At 38.3% G+C, this 15,410-nt stretch overlaps 3 protein-coding genes across 3 annotated transcripts; 2 read left to right on the forward strand and 1 right to left on the reverse strand.

The window, feature by feature from the left end:
- The first annotated feature begins 1,832 nt into the window (after positions 1-1,832).
- LOC137719753 (monocopper oxidase-like protein SKU5) lies at positions 1,833-4,485 on the forward strand. Its single transcript, XM_068458782.1, has 8 exons — positions 1,833-1,988; positions 2,084-2,193; positions 2,352-2,622; positions 2,706-2,835; positions 3,007-3,364; positions 3,492-3,860; positions 3,993-4,249; positions 4,379-4,485. The coding sequence occupies exons 1-8, from the start codon at positions 1,833-1,835 to the stop codon at positions 4,483-4,485; spliced, it is 1,758 nt and encodes a 585-aa protein (XP_068314883.1).
- Positions 4,486-11,695: 7,210 nt separating this feature from the next.
- LOC137719443 (metalloendoproteinase 2-MMP-like) lies at positions 11,696-12,777 on the forward strand. The gene has a single exon (XM_068458481.1). The coding sequence runs from the start codon at positions 11,779-11,781 to the stop codon at positions 12,739-12,741; it is 963 nt and encodes a 320-aa protein (XP_068314582.1). The 5' UTR covers positions 11,696-11,778; the 3' UTR covers positions 12,742-12,777.
- A 169-nt stretch (positions 12,778-12,946) lies between these two features.
- On the reverse strand, positions 12,947-14,301 carry LOC137719754 (bark storage protein A-like). Its single transcript, XM_068458783.1, has 4 exons — positions 14,148-14,301; positions 13,913-14,073; positions 13,409-13,617; positions 12,947-13,016 (listed from the first exon to the last, which is right to left on the reverse strand). Exons 1-4 carry the CDS (start codon positions 14,278-14,280, stop codon positions 12,947-12,949), a joined length of 573 nt encoding a protein of 190 aa, XP_068314884.1. The 5' UTR covers positions 14,281-14,301.
- Positions 14,302-15,410: the final 1,109 nt, after the last annotated feature.

Below are 15,410 nucleotides of genomic sequence, written 5' to 3' on the forward strand. Positions count from 1 at the left end.
CCACATGTAAACCTGAATTAATTTTTTGACCTTTCTGCTCTACAAATTTCAGTTTAATTCATTGGCTTTGTTACTGTATTTCCTTGGTTTATAAAAAAACAGTGTCATCCATAAAAAATTGAACAAAAAACTAACAAATTACTCAATAAAGCATTAGTGTGCGTTTTAATTACGGCTTTATATCTATTTAGTTAAAAATTGAACAAAAATAGTATTTTCTCAATTCAATTCTAATCTTTCATCATATGTGTTACTGAATAATCCGGACTATTAAATAAAAATTGCAGATAGAGATGAAAACTATTAGATTTATAAAGACTTTGATTGTATTTGTAAGATTTACACTGAAGGAAGAAATCAAGAAGATGATGAAATTGGATTTGCAAATCCCAAAGCACAAGTCATGCTCTTGTTGCTTGTACATTCATCTCACAACAGTACAAAAATAGCCGTTAGGCTTTTACAAGAGAGAGCCTATGAGCTCATCTCAGCCATCCAAAGTAATTCTTTATAAGACAATGTCACTTGCTCACGTCTAAACTTAATAACTAATCTCAACTATTGATCAATAAAAAACGATTGACACCTCAACCAAACTAGATCATTCTTAATAAAATCAGTTTAGACACTTAATCTCAACGAACACTAGAACTTAACATTTTGTCGCTTGCACGTTGGATTAATATAAAAAAGTATTTTAAATTTACAAAAAATTTAAAATATACTAAGATTTAAAACATAAGGCCCAGCCTCACCGGAGCACGACCCACCCTGACAACGTCTACCACTCGGCTCCGCCATCGGAAACCTTTTTCTGCTTCTGTTTCCTCGTTTCTTTCTTTGTTTTTTGAATGTAAGATTCCCCGTCCACTTTCTTCTCCTCCGCCACGCCGTGTATCTCAAACTGCTCCAAGCAAATCGAGCACTCGGAACGTACCAAGCGAACTGGTGCGGGTGAGAGAGGAGGAGATGAAAAAGGAGACGCGGTAGCCGGCGACGGAGTCGAGAGGCTGAGGAAGAAGCTGTCGGCGAGGAGGACCGGGAAGGGAATGTGCAGTGGGGAAAGCTTTGGTGGCGGCTAAGATTTTGTGTTTTTCATTAATTATTAGTTATTATTTTATTTTACTAACTCTATTAAGTTTTGGGGTTAAAGGAGCTATTTAATAATAGCCACATGTCGTGAGCTCATGGGTTGGTATACGATGATAAAGCACTACATTTTTTTCCTTTTTTAAATTTTATTGTTATTATTAAAAAAAGAAAAAAGTTCAAAACTATTATAATAATTTAAAAAAAAAAATTCAAATTCTAAAGACATAGATACTATCCAACATCTTTTACTCTTTCTTTAAATAAAAGTTGAGAAAATAAATTTCAAAATATTTTCAGATTAATAGTCACGTAGTATAATATATTTAACGAAAATAGCAAAATTGTAAAGTTTAATTGAAATTCAATCATCTTAAACGGAAGTCCAACTAAATCAGATCTCCCTCTCCAATTAGAGGTCAAATACAAAGAAATAACTAGTGCACGATCTCCTAAAGTGCTGAGAAAAACAAGGAAACTGATCTTATTCTTATTTAATTTCAAACGTCTCTCTCCAATTTTTTTTCATCTTATTCCTTGGCTTTTTGTGTTTACACCTGATCAAAAGTGCCGTAGCTATCTTATTTTACGTTCTTTCCGCAGGCGTTTATGATAACTATGCTATTGATTTAACGATTATATAATTAATTAGTAGCTAATTAGCCTTTATTTACGTGAACACAAGGAGAAGGAGGGTAGTTTACTGCAGGCTTTGCATACGAAGGAGTTAAAGTCCATGCAAGATGGCATGGCCTAGTGTTGATCGTCGTCAATGGCTGATCAATTTTCCTGTAACTCTTTTCATATTCTTTGCCCTAGCAGTTTCTGCTGAGGATATTTTTCTTGACTGGCATGTCACACTTGACACAAGTATCAAACCGGCATCCGTCGACCAACCGGTATGAACAAAATCACAGATTACTAAAAACTTGATTTTATTTATTTATTTTATCTTCTTTGTTTTCCTGAGATATTCTACACTTGGTAAATTCAGGTTATCGCCATCAACGGGCAGTTTCCGGGGCCGCTAATCAATGGCACAACCAATGATATGTTTCATGTCAATGTGTATAATGAAATGGATGAACCGCTTCTCATAACTTGGTAGGGCCAAATATCTTTGTTTATTTCGTATTTATTGATCAATACTCTCGTCAGGGTTTCTTTGAGAGTGCTTTATTTTACGGGATTCACCTTTTTAAAGATCGGGCTAGAGATTTGAGAGGCCTAGAGCCTAAAGATTAAGGGGTGTAATGGTGCAGGAATGGCATACAACAAAGACTGAACTCTTGGCAGGATGGAGTATCAGGCACAAACTGTCCTATTCTTCCTGGCAACAACTGGACTTATATGTTCCAGTTCAAAGATCAAATTGGCACTTTTTCCTACTTCCCCTCCCTCAGCTTCCAGAAAGCCGGAGGAGCTTTTGGTGCGATTCGTGTCAATAATCGTCCAGTTATCCAAGTACCATTTCTGAAACCAGAAGCAGAATTTGATCTTCTCATTGGTGACTGGTATGAAAGAAGCTACAAGGTACGTAATTCACAACCGACCAACATGTTATTGATCGACAAATGTGAACTGTGACCAAAATATGTACATTTGTTATGTAACAGGAAGTTAGGTCCTTGATGAGCACCAAGTCCATGGCATACAACAGCACCCCTGATAAAATTTTAATGAATGGAAAAGGTGCATATTTGGTACCTCCTACAGAAGTCCATGAGTCCTTAAATGTTACAAAAGGTACATAGAAAGATGCATATACATTTATCAAGTTTTTCCACAACGTGGTTAACCGCATTTGGACATGTCGTATATTATTCACTGTTCACTTACATTTGTCGATTTTGTGGTTGATATGGCATGACTGATCTATATATAAATATGATTAAATATGCTATTGTATATATGCAGGGAAGACTTACAGAATTAGGATATCGAATGTTGGGACTGCATGGAGCTTCAATTTTAGGATTCAAAATCACAGAATGGTTTTGGTTGAAACAGAAGGATCCTATACAAATCAAATTACATTGGACTCTCTTGATGTTCATGTTGGGCAGTCCTACTCTGTGCTTGTCACAGCTGACCAAACTGTTTCGGACTATTACATGGTGGCAAGTCCTAAAATGTTCAATGCCACAGATGTGAACAAATTTGGCATTGGTGTACTGCACTATGATAACTCTACCACACCTGCCAGTGGGTCTCTTCCAACTGGTCCTGATCCTTTCGATCGAGAATTCTCCATCAATCAAGCTAAGTCCATTAGGTAATCTTCGAGACTTCTCCATCTATTACCAATTAATTTTGGGTTAGATGTTTTGAACCGGTCGTCTTGTCTTGTGATTAATGCATTATATCGCCATTTTATGATTGAACTTTTTTGCCTTGTGAAGGTGGAACTTGACCACAGGGGCTGCAAGGCCTAATCCACAAGGATCCTTCAATGTTCATAACGTTACACTGTCACAAACATTCATCCTTCATGCATCCATAGCAGAGATTTTCGGTTTACCTCAGTTTACCGTCAATAATGTGTCTTACTTGGCCCCAGACACACCACTAAAGTTGGCAGATCAGTTTCTCAATGGGTCGGGAATTTACGATCTTGATAAATTTTCTACCAACTCTTCGAATGTTGAATCCGTACGTGGAGTTTTTGTTGCCACGGGGACACATAAAGGGTGGATAGAACTTGTTTTCCAGAATGATTTGGAGGATATGGATTCTTGGCACTTGGATGGATTTGGATTCTTTGTTGTTGGGTAAGTACAAGTCTAACATACTTAGGGCAACGTTTCTTGTCATGCAAGTACTTGTGCGAGTGATTAAACCCAACAACATAATATATCACTCACATTTCATACTAATATTGTATCTTGAAATTTATTTCTCAGCTTTGGAACTGGAAAATGGAAGCCTGAGTCGCGCTCTAGTTACAACCTCTATGATCCGGTCGTGCGATCTACTGTGCAAGTGTACCCGTTCGGATGGAGTGCAGTTTATGCATACCTTGATAACCCAGGAATGTGGAATTTGAGGTCACAACACTTGAAAAATTGGTATTTGGGGGAAGAGCTTTATGTGAGAGTGTATGATGCCGATCCAAACCCTGCCAAGGAAAGGCCTCCTCCATCTAACCTCCTTCTATGTGGTCAGTAGTAGTGTTGTTAATTGTATCCCATCTCCTTAATTAATTTCTCGGTCTTATTATTAAGTTGATAATCCTCTTCTTAAATAATATGCTACATTTATTTACTTTATTTTATTTTCATTTTTGCAGGAGCGTTTGCTCCTTTTGCCCCAGGTGCTCCACTTGCTCCTTCTCCGCCTGCAGCTCCGCCACCGAAGCCATCTAAGGCACCATCTTTGCAAACAGCAGCAGGGTAATTAACCACTCCTGATTATAATTGTTTTAGTTTGAAAATTTTTAATCCAATAATTTGAAGCTAACCTATCTTTCTTTCTTGTTTGCATGTCTGTAGGTTTCACATTGCTTTGATCTGCATTGTTGCAACATTCTTTCATATTTCACGAGGATTATCAATTTTTTGGTAGGGGTAGCAAAATGGCCTTAGAAGTTAAAAGAAACTAAATTGTTTTTATTAGAATATTCATTGGACAAAGTCCTACATTATTATAGTATATTTTTTGGATATTCGATTTATTATAATTGGCTTAAATTTAATATGTAGTCTTTAGCAAAGAAAAGTTTCACACATTCTGGTCTATCCATGTTGTAATAGAATTATATGGCTAAATTACTTCATATTATTCACAAGATTAAGAATATATACACAACTTTTGTTTCACAAGAAAACATAAAAGACACAAAATATATCCTTCCTAATAAAGGATTCCTAAAATATTTACATGATCTTTACATCCTTGATTAAGACTCACGTTAACACTCCCCCTCAAGTTGGTGCATAGATATCACACATGCCCAACTTGATGAGTGAGTCATCAAACTTTCTACTACATATGACATGAGTAAGAATATCTGCCAACTGCTCTTCAGAGTTCACGAATGGTATTGACACAATCTTCTTCTCAAGTTTCTCTTTAATAAAATGCATGTCAACCTCCACATGTTTTGTCATATCATGTTGCACTGGATTGTCTACCATATCCCTTGCAGACTTGTTATCACAATATAGTTTCATAGTCTCCTTCGGTTTGAACTTAAGTCCCCAAAGAAGCTTCTGTAACCACAGAATCTCACATATCCCTTGTGCCATACTTCGGTACTCAGCCTTAGCAGACACCCGCGATACCACTTTCTATTTATTACTACGCCATGTGACTAAATTCCCTCCAACAAAAGTGAAATAGCTGGATGTAGAACGCCTGTCGGTTACATCACCTGCCTAATCTGCATCGGTAAATCCTTCAATTCTTAGATGTCCTTGTCTTCCATACAAAATCCCTTTACCGGGTGTAAACTTCAAATATGCTAAAATACACATGATAGCCGCCATGTGATCTACACTTGGTGAGTGTATAAATTGACTCACAACACTTACCGCACAAGCAATATCAGGACGAGTATAAGCCAAATAAATCAGTCTCCCAACAAGTCTTTGATATCGCCCTTTATCAACCGGTTTCTGATCCAGATACACCCCCAAATGATGCTTTTCCACAATAGGAGTATCCATAAGCTTACACACTAGCATACCCGTTTCCTTTAACAAATCCAAAATATATTTACGCTGAGATAAGAAAATACCTTTAGTTGAATGAGCAACTTCAACCCCAAGGAAATACTTCAAATCACCCAAGTTCTTCATCTCAAATTATGCCGCAAGCTTCTCTTGCAATTTCACTGGAATCATCTCCACTGATAATCATGTCATCTACATAGATAATTAGAGCAGTTACTTTATTTAGTCTCCACTTCATAAATAACGTGTGATCGGAATGGCTATGATGATATCCATTCCTCTACATGACTTGAGTGAACCTATCAAACCATGCATGAGGTGACTGTTTGAGCCCATACAATGATTTCTGCAATCTACATACTCTTATTTTTCCACCGGCATCATACCTAGAAGGAAAATTCATGTATCCAGATTTCCATTAAGGAAAGCATTTTTCACATCAAACTGGTTTAGTGGACAGTCCATATTTGCAGCTAAAGAAATAAGAACACGTACCGTATTCATTTTTGGCTACAGGAGCAAACGTTTCTTGATAATCCGCGCCATACATCTGATTATATCCTTTCGCCACCAATCTTGCTTTGTATTCATCAATCAATCTGTAGCTTTGTATTTAATTGTGAACACCCAACGACATCCAACATGCTTCTTCCTATTGGGCAACTTCATTACCTCCTAGGTCTTATTTTTTCTATAATGCTAACATCTCTTTATCCATCGCTTTCACCCACTTTGGATCTTTCAAGGCTTCCCCCACTTAGGTAGGGATTTCAATGGACTCCATATTATTCACCAAGGTTTGACATTCAGGTGCAAGATTCATGCATGATACGTAGTTAGCTATTAGATACTTCACTTTCCCTTCCAGAGAAAACCTGTTAGGAGACACACCTCGATTTTGTCTTGGTGGCAACTTATACGTACTTACAACATTATTTGGATTAGTTGCATAATCATCTACATTACTTACCTCGGGTATATTCAAGGAAGATGTATTAGACGACACTGTGGAGCTAGAGAGAGGGCAATACATTGCTAGGCTTGGTAGCAGATTTAGTTGCAGCAAACTATTTAGGACTGCTCTTGGCATGAATTTGCTTAACCAAACTACCACCGTCAACAGTTTCTTGCTATTGCTGGGCATCATTGCTTTCGGCAGCAGTTTGTCGAAACTTCCCTATTCTATTCTCAGCAGAAACCTGCTGGAACTTCTTTATATTGCTCTCAACAGCAGCTCCATTTACTACCCTTGCATCCGCGGCTCCCCTTATATCCAACCAACAAAGATCACCCATAGTATCACTAGGGATGGCAATTTAATCCATTAAACCTGATACCCACAGGTAATCGACCCGAACAGTTCGGTTTTGGATAGCAAATTTCGAGTTTTTTATAGTTATGGGTAACCGTTGGGTAAATTATTTGGTTATGGTTATACGGGTATCCAATCCAAACCCATACCCGAACTCACCCCGTTTTCACTATTTAATAAAAAATATAAATATTTATTATATATATGTTTTTATAAAAGAATGAAATCCATGTGCAGTGTGCAGACTTCAAACTTTAATACTCCATGGGAGACCACAAAAGTCTTGAGTGTGCAGTGCACACTTCAAAAGCCTTTTGAGTTCTAGAAAACATACACCTCTTGGCTCTTGAACGTGCAGATTGTGCAGTGTGCAAACTTCAAACTTCAAGTCTTCAAGCATTTGAGTTCTCTCATAAATTGTGCAGCAGTGCAGATTGCGAAAGATGAGCAAGCCAGGAGATTGGAAATATAGGTCGTGCAACCATCTCAACTTTCTCCTGGCCTGCTCATCTTCATAATGGGAAAACCATTACCCAATGGGGAATCCGATATCCGACGGGTTTGGTTACGGAAAATACCCGTTCGAATTTTTTTCGATTTCGGGGGAAAACAAACAGGTTCAGTTATGGGGATGTCACATCCGAACCCAATCCGCCCCATTGCCATCCCTAAGTATCGCTCTCCCCTTGGTGATCTGAAGTCAAGTGGAGTGAAGCATAAAAATTTCGGATTCTAAAAATGTAACATCCATAGTCACATACATATGGCAGGTGTCAGGATGATAACACTTATACCCTTTATGATGAGTGGAAAAACCAACAAATACACACCTAAGTGCACACAGATCAAGTTTACTTTGATGAATCTTTTGAATATGAACATACGCTACACACCCAAACACTCAAAGAGTGAGAGTATTCGTGGACACTACCAGAGCATGTTGGGTGAGTACTTGAAAAGGTGTTTGAAAACCAACAACTCGGGATGGCATACGGTTGATTACATAAACAGCATAAGTGACTGCTTCAGGCCAAAAACGCTTAGGAATGGAAGCACCAATGAACAAGGCACAAGCAGTTTCAAGAATATGGCGATTTTTCCTTTTTGCCACCCCATTTTGTTGTGGAGTGTAAGGACACATTGTTTTATGAATAGTTCCTTGATTACGAAGAAATTCGGATACCTCAAAATTAATATTTTCACCTCCATTATCAGAGCAAAGAACTTTAATAACAGAGGAATATTGGGTCTGAATCATCTGAGAAAAAGATTGAACCACCATACTAACATCACTCTTATTTTTCAACACATACAACCAGGTCATACGAATGCAATCATTAACGAACATAACAAACCATTTAATTCCAGAAGAAATACTAACAGGGGACGGTACCCAAACATCAGAATGCACGAGATCAAATGGAAACAATCTTTTATTCATAATGGAGGAAACAAAGCACAATGGCTTTTAGCAAGAATACATACTTCACACTGTAAGTCTGATTCATTGATTTCACGACATAAACTAGGCAACATATGCTTTAAATAACCAAAAGACACATGGCCCAACCGGCGATGCATTAACCAAACTTCTTGTAAATTACTAGCACGAGATGCTCGAACAACATTAGCTCTTCTAGGAACGATGTCATCCACATAATATAACCCCTCTCTCTTAGTGCCACGCCCAATTATCTCATTGGTTTGAATATCCTAAAGTAGACAAAAGGACGGATACATTAGAACAACACAATCCAACTGCTTAGTAACTTGTGGTATAAATAATAGATAGATAGAACGAGTAAATAGTGATGCAATGAAAGAAAGGGTGTGAGACACACTGTTCCTACTCCAACAACTGGAGTAGTAGTACCATTGGTAGTAGATATGCACTTTCTATGAAATGTTGTCATATATTGAAACAAAGTCTTATCGAAAGTCATATGAGTCGTTGCACCAGAGTCGAGAATCCAACATGTATGATGATCAGTATCGGAGGCTAAGGGAACATGTCCCACAATATCTGTATTAGATGATGATTAACCAGTACAAGTCAACAGAGATTGACTCAGATCATTAGAGGTAATCTCGACTTCCTTAGTACTGCTCAGTTTGGTAGCAACAAAGGATGCATGTCCTCCACTTGTTCCATTATTTGCATGCTTCTTTGCTCGCAATCGTTTCTTCAACTCCAGAAACCATTCGAGTACCCCATGCTTTGCAAAACATGTATCCTCAGTGTGGCGGGTTTGACCACATAAAGTGCACTTCAAATCATCTTTGTTTTCTCTAGTAAAGGGACCAGAATTTAAAGATGAATTTGAAGACCCATTGGAATGAAAACCTCTAAATGGTCGAGAAACCATGGCCACCGCATGTAGCCCTCCTTAGATGATTGCGTTACTCTCACCCATCATGGTGGCATGGCGTTGTGCCTCACGCCTAACCACAGATAACACATCTTCAACGGATGGTAAAGGCTGAGTTTGTAGAACATCATTACGAACCTTATCAAAGATATAATCTAGACCTGCTAGAAAAACATAAACCCGGTCCAATTGGATCTCTTCTCGAAGTGTCTTCAAATCATGAGCACACTCCATCTTAATTGGCATGCGTTGACCCAACTCCTACCATACGGACTTGAGATCAGCGTAGCAAACACAGGACGTCCTTCATGATGAAGTCGGAACAACTTAACCTTCAATTTATAAATCTGGGAGATTCTAGAGCCATCTAATATGTTCGAGCAACCTCTTCCCACACTTCTTTGGTCGTGCGAAGGTGAATGAAAAATCCCTTGATAATAGGATCCATAGAATTAATCAACCACCCTTTCACAATTGCATTCCCCATCTCCTACGTCTCATACTCAGCATTGCCTTCATTCTGTTCCATGATACTTCATGTCACGAACCCCTTTTTACTGCGTCCAGCGATATGCATCTCCAACACTTTGGACCAAAGGGGATAGTTCGATCCATTGAGTTTGACAGCACTCAGCGCAGCAGAAACTTCATTCTAAATTACCACAGTTGATGACAGATTGACTGGTTGAACCATCGATTTCACCCTTAGGATTCTATGCTAAGCCTCCCTCCTTGTTGTTCACCATTGTTGTATTGCAGCAAGCTCACGACAGCACATCAACACATTCACGACAACACAGCAGCATAGACATAGCAAGAACAACGAGCATAGTTCTTGCAGACACAACAGCAGCATGATGAAAAAGTTTAAAGTTAAAGTTACGGCAAACTAGGCTCGGATGTTAAAAAGAATTACATGACTGAATAACTTACTTCATATTATTCACAAGATTAAGAATATATATACACAATCCTTGTTTCACAAGGAAACATAAAACGACACAAAAAAAAAAAAATTATATATATATATATATATATATATCCTTCCTAATAAAGGACTCCTAAAATATTTACATAAACTTTACATCCTTAATTAAGACTCACATTAACAGTTGTGAGAACCCAAGTGACTATCGGAGGGGCAAAGAGGGATTTGCGTACACTTTCAGAGGCATATTACTGTAAAGGAGCTTTTTTTTTTTTGCTATTAGTATTGAGATTGGCTTCTTCCTCACCTTGTTGATGAAGAGAAAGACCATTTTTTTAATTAATTGAGCTAAATATTGATTGCTTGAACTTCTCTAGATATATAACTGTGTTTACACAACAAACAAAAAGAAAAAGAAAGAGAGCATTTTTGCTCACCATCATAATTGTGGCGTATGCTCACTATACACTTAATCATTGTTAGTATTGGCCAAATAAGAAAGAAGGGATCCATTCGGCCCAAGTCAGCATGTTGGATCAAATTTTCTGACATATATACATGACGGGAAGAATAAATTGAGTCCATATAATTATAATACGTGAATTAGTAAAACTACGTGATCATATCCGCGTGGACCAAATACAAACATATTGAAACTTCTCAAGTTAGGTCTAAAGCCTCATTTGCTCAAATTTCTCTACTTTGATGACTATGTTCAGACAGCAAAAAAAGATTAAGGAAAGGACTTCGACTTTGGCTTATGTCGCGTCAACCAACACATGTTGCGTAGAATTACAGTTTGGCAAGACTACATAAAACACGCGTACATTGAACTCATTTGATAAAAGGATGTCACTAAAATTTCTACAAAATCAGTCATGACTTACCAAATTATCTTTCTTAGAATATTCAGCACAACAAGCATTGTCTTAAGGTTGACGTACTGCAGATTGTGCATGCATGCATGCATGCATAGAGTTGAAGTTTAAAACCTCGTTAATTTGGTGTTTAGGATTGAATTTGAATAAATAACACATTATATATATATATATATATGTATGTATGTATGTATGTGTGTGTGTCTGTGTGTTTAAGCTATATTGAAAGTAGAAGTGAATGACTTAGTCCATCAACGGACCTAATTACTTGATTCTAGCAGTCTTGGCATAGAAGAAGATGACAAGAGCAAAAAGACCGTCATCATGTCATTACATTCATACTAGTCTAAATATTAACAAAATTTCCAAGTCCCATAACGCGTATATGCAAATTCTACTTATTTTCCAACAAGAAAATAGGCACAAACTTTTTTGATATGCTGCAATGCTCATCTACAAATAGAGGCAAAGGGAGCCAAGAATAACACAACAAACCCTTCATTCATCTCTCTATCTATCTAGCTAACAAATGCCGGCAATGGCCTCGAAAACCGCCTCGGTTTGCGTAGTCTTTTCCCTTTTGATTTTTGTGTTACTATCTCAGCAAACTCTTGCAAAACCTACTGATCCCCATGGTCATCAGCATGACTCCTTCAAGTTCATCCAACACTTGGAGGGATGCCACAAGGGTCAAAACGTCAGTGGGTTGCAAGAGCTCAAAAAATACCTCACCAAATTCGGCTACTTGAATTATGATCACTCAAAACACGCCAACGACGATGAGTTTGATGACCTTCTAGAGTCCGCCATCAAGTCATACCAAAAAAGCTTCCACTTGAATGTCACCGGAAGTCTAGACACTACCACGGTGAAACAAATGATGGTGCCAAGATGTGGTGTACCGGATGTTGTCAATGGCACACGAAAGGGAACAAAAAAGCACAACCGCAAGCTCAAGTCCATCCATGGAGTTTCTCATTATGAGTTCTTCTTCCCTGGTCCGCTAAGATGGCCACCTACGAAAACCCATTTGAGATATCGCTTTGCTTCGAGTGCAAGCCAAGTCTCCGGCACAGAGAATGTGAGGTCTATATGTGCACAAGCATTTCAGAGATGGGCACAAGTGACCAGTTTCACATTTGAGGAAGTGCCTGCTACTTCATCAGCTGACATTACCATTGGCTTTCACCGGGGCGCCCATGGAGATATTTCCCCATTTGACGGCTTCAGAGGGGATTTAGCACACGCGAATCCGCCTACGGGTGGTAATTTCCATTTTGATGCAGATGAGAAGTGGAGTGCCAATCCAGGACCCGATGAGGTAGACTTGGAATCTGTCGCTGTGCACGAAATCGGTCATCTTCTAGGACTTGATCACAATCTTGACCTCCCCGATGCGATCATGTATCCCACATTTTCTTATGGGATTGTAAAACGTGATCTGACTAGGGATGACATCGATGGAATACGTGCTTTGTATGGTTTACAGTAGCGAACCTATCATTGATAAGAAGAGCAAGGAATAAGTCGACTGAGTTCAAGTCCCTTTAATCAAAGAATATAATATAGCCTAGGATTGATACAAGTACGGTTTTTTTTTTTTTTTTTTTTTTTTTGAAGATGATGTACTATTTTTCTTTCGTGTTCGTGTTTTCTTTTTGTGGTTGCAGATGATAGAATAAAAGTCCTTCTGAGACTTATGCTATTTCTTGAGTTCTTTCCGCACAGTCTGGCTTCATGTCCTCTATGTTGTACTTCTTTTTGTACCTAATAAGTTTTTACTTTCAAAAGATCTTTTAGCTGAATGGGTTAAGAGCATTCACCCAGCGCTCGAAGTCTAATTAGTTTGATCTCCCCTCCCCCAATATCGCTTACATGAAATGAAAAAGCATGGCTAGCATAGGTATTTGGAGGGATCAGGAGGAGTTCTATATGAGGGGCTAGGTTTGTGTATTCGCTTTGTGAATGGTAGGCAACTGAGTTGTCCGATGACCAAGCCCAGGTGTGTAGGGTTTAGGGTTTTGTTGTGCGAAGACCAAGCGCTGCTTGTCTAATCCTTCGCTACCCTCGCTGTTGTCATAAGGGGGGAAAAAGTCCTTAACAGTTGTGTATACATGCATATAAGTTTTTGTATTAATTTCATCAAGTTTGGTACAAACCTTAGAGGGAAGCAACCCACAAGTGATACCATCACCACAGCTGAACTTTCCAGGTCCACAGATGAAACCCGAAAAGTTTGAAGAAGGAAGTCCCTGTAAGCGGCATTGTCCACAAAAATGTTGGATGCTGAGCCTCTAAGGCCAACAACTAGCTTCGGCTTCTGTGGCAAACACACACTCGAATTTACGCATTGGTTCAGATTGATCCCCTATAGTAGTAGTATGACAGAAGCTACAATTAGTTTTGGGAAATTGATTTCCGCAAAAATCCTTTCTCCCTCTGCACTATCCTCCATTCTCATTTGATTTATCCAGTCCAAAGCAAATAAATAAACACAGGTGCAAAAAGCCGGGTGCAAGAATCACATCCCTTAGTTTTCAGGAAAAAAAATACGGATTTCAACTTAAAGCTGCTACGCTACAAAGGTTCTTGTATCAATCCTTTTCATTTCTAGCTCTCCAAGATTATTGCAGCACAGAAATGAGGTGATGTGGATGACTGACCTTCAGGTTGGATGCAACATGTAGCCACTGGCGAGTAGTGTTTGCCCAAAAAATTGGCCGAGCGGTGTTGGCCCTTCCGGACTCAGAGAAGAATTCATAACTAAATCCAATGTGTCCCAACAGGTTATCTCCTCCTTCTGGTACATTGTATCCTTTGGGTTCTGTCCGTAATTAAAACCAATATTGCAATTTTTAGGACATAGAAAGATGGAAAAAGATTAAGAATGTACTAAACTTACCAGCCAATCCCAAATGCCAGTGTGAACAAACTGTTGAGGAATGGTAACATCACCAATTGACATGGAATTATTGGCGTTTCCGGCAATGCCAAAATGGACAATTCCTACAATGTCAAACAGATCCACCATTTGCTGTGTTGCTGCAGCAGCATTCACCTGATTCAGAAGCGTTTCGAATTTCATCAGGATGACTCGAAAGATTACCCTTAACCACGAAAGATTACCCTTAACCAGTTACAACATGAAAATGCAGCGCAATACGGGGCTCTTTCTCTTTCTTGTGTCAATAAAACGGATAAAATTGGCCAAATTCTATGTGTGTTAAGATTCCGAGAGCTGTGTGATAGTAACTAACTTTTCGTGCATTTAGTAGTTTCACTCTGAGAAGCTCTTCGATGTGGTTATGTATTCTGAAAACTATAGTTCCAATCCCTGAACGGGATCTGCCATGAGATTTTGAGGGCCACTTGCAAAACCTAAACTAAGCCCTAACATGATTTAACACAATAATACATGAGAAATTTTTTTGAGTGAATCAGTGCCATAAATTAAGCAGCCAGCGTTTAACTGAAAGATTGAACATTGCAAACTTTTTGGTGCGTTAGCAGACAGTAAGCATGGCTCACTATTACAATGTTATAACTGTGATAAGACCAAAATACGGTCCTTTGCGGTTAACTTCTTTGATCAGATTCAAAGATTTCCTGTTTAATGATAAAGAAAACGAAGAAACAGCTAGCAGGGAGAACAAAACCAGCATAATGAAGCATTCCGACACCTGTTTTGCAGTCATGGTCGCGGCGTTGAAAAGAAATTGTTGAAAAAAATATGTACTTGCTGATCAGAATTACTTGCCATTGAAGCCACTTGTATAAGCTTTCATTCCATTGACCACCAAAGTCTCTGTGCCACTGTGCATAACTTCCTGATCCTAGGTGGAATGCCACTTGCATACTTGATATAAAAAGTTTCTTCAATCGAAGTGTTATTTGCTAACTGGATTTGAAGGCTTGGTGATTTGGAGTCAAATTTGACATCAACGTTAAATTTATTATTAATTCATTTTAATGGTAGGTCTCTTATTCCACTAATATTTCAACCAATAAAAATTTTGTTTTAACATTTTTTTTAATAATTACAACCATTTGGAGCTCTATTTAAATAATAAAATAACATTGGACAATTCGGTTGAAGAAGTACAAAATTTAACATGAGATTTCAGATTGTCACATCAGCCATCAATTGTAATTTGACTCTTA

The sequence above is a fragment of the Pyrus communis genome, chromosome 16, assembly GCF_963583255.1.
Source record: "Pyrus communis chromosome 16, drPyrComm1.1, whole genome shotgun sequence".
NCBI classification, from domain to species: domain Eukaryota; kingdom Viridiplantae; phylum Streptophyta; class Magnoliopsida; order Rosales; family Rosaceae; genus Pyrus; species Pyrus communis.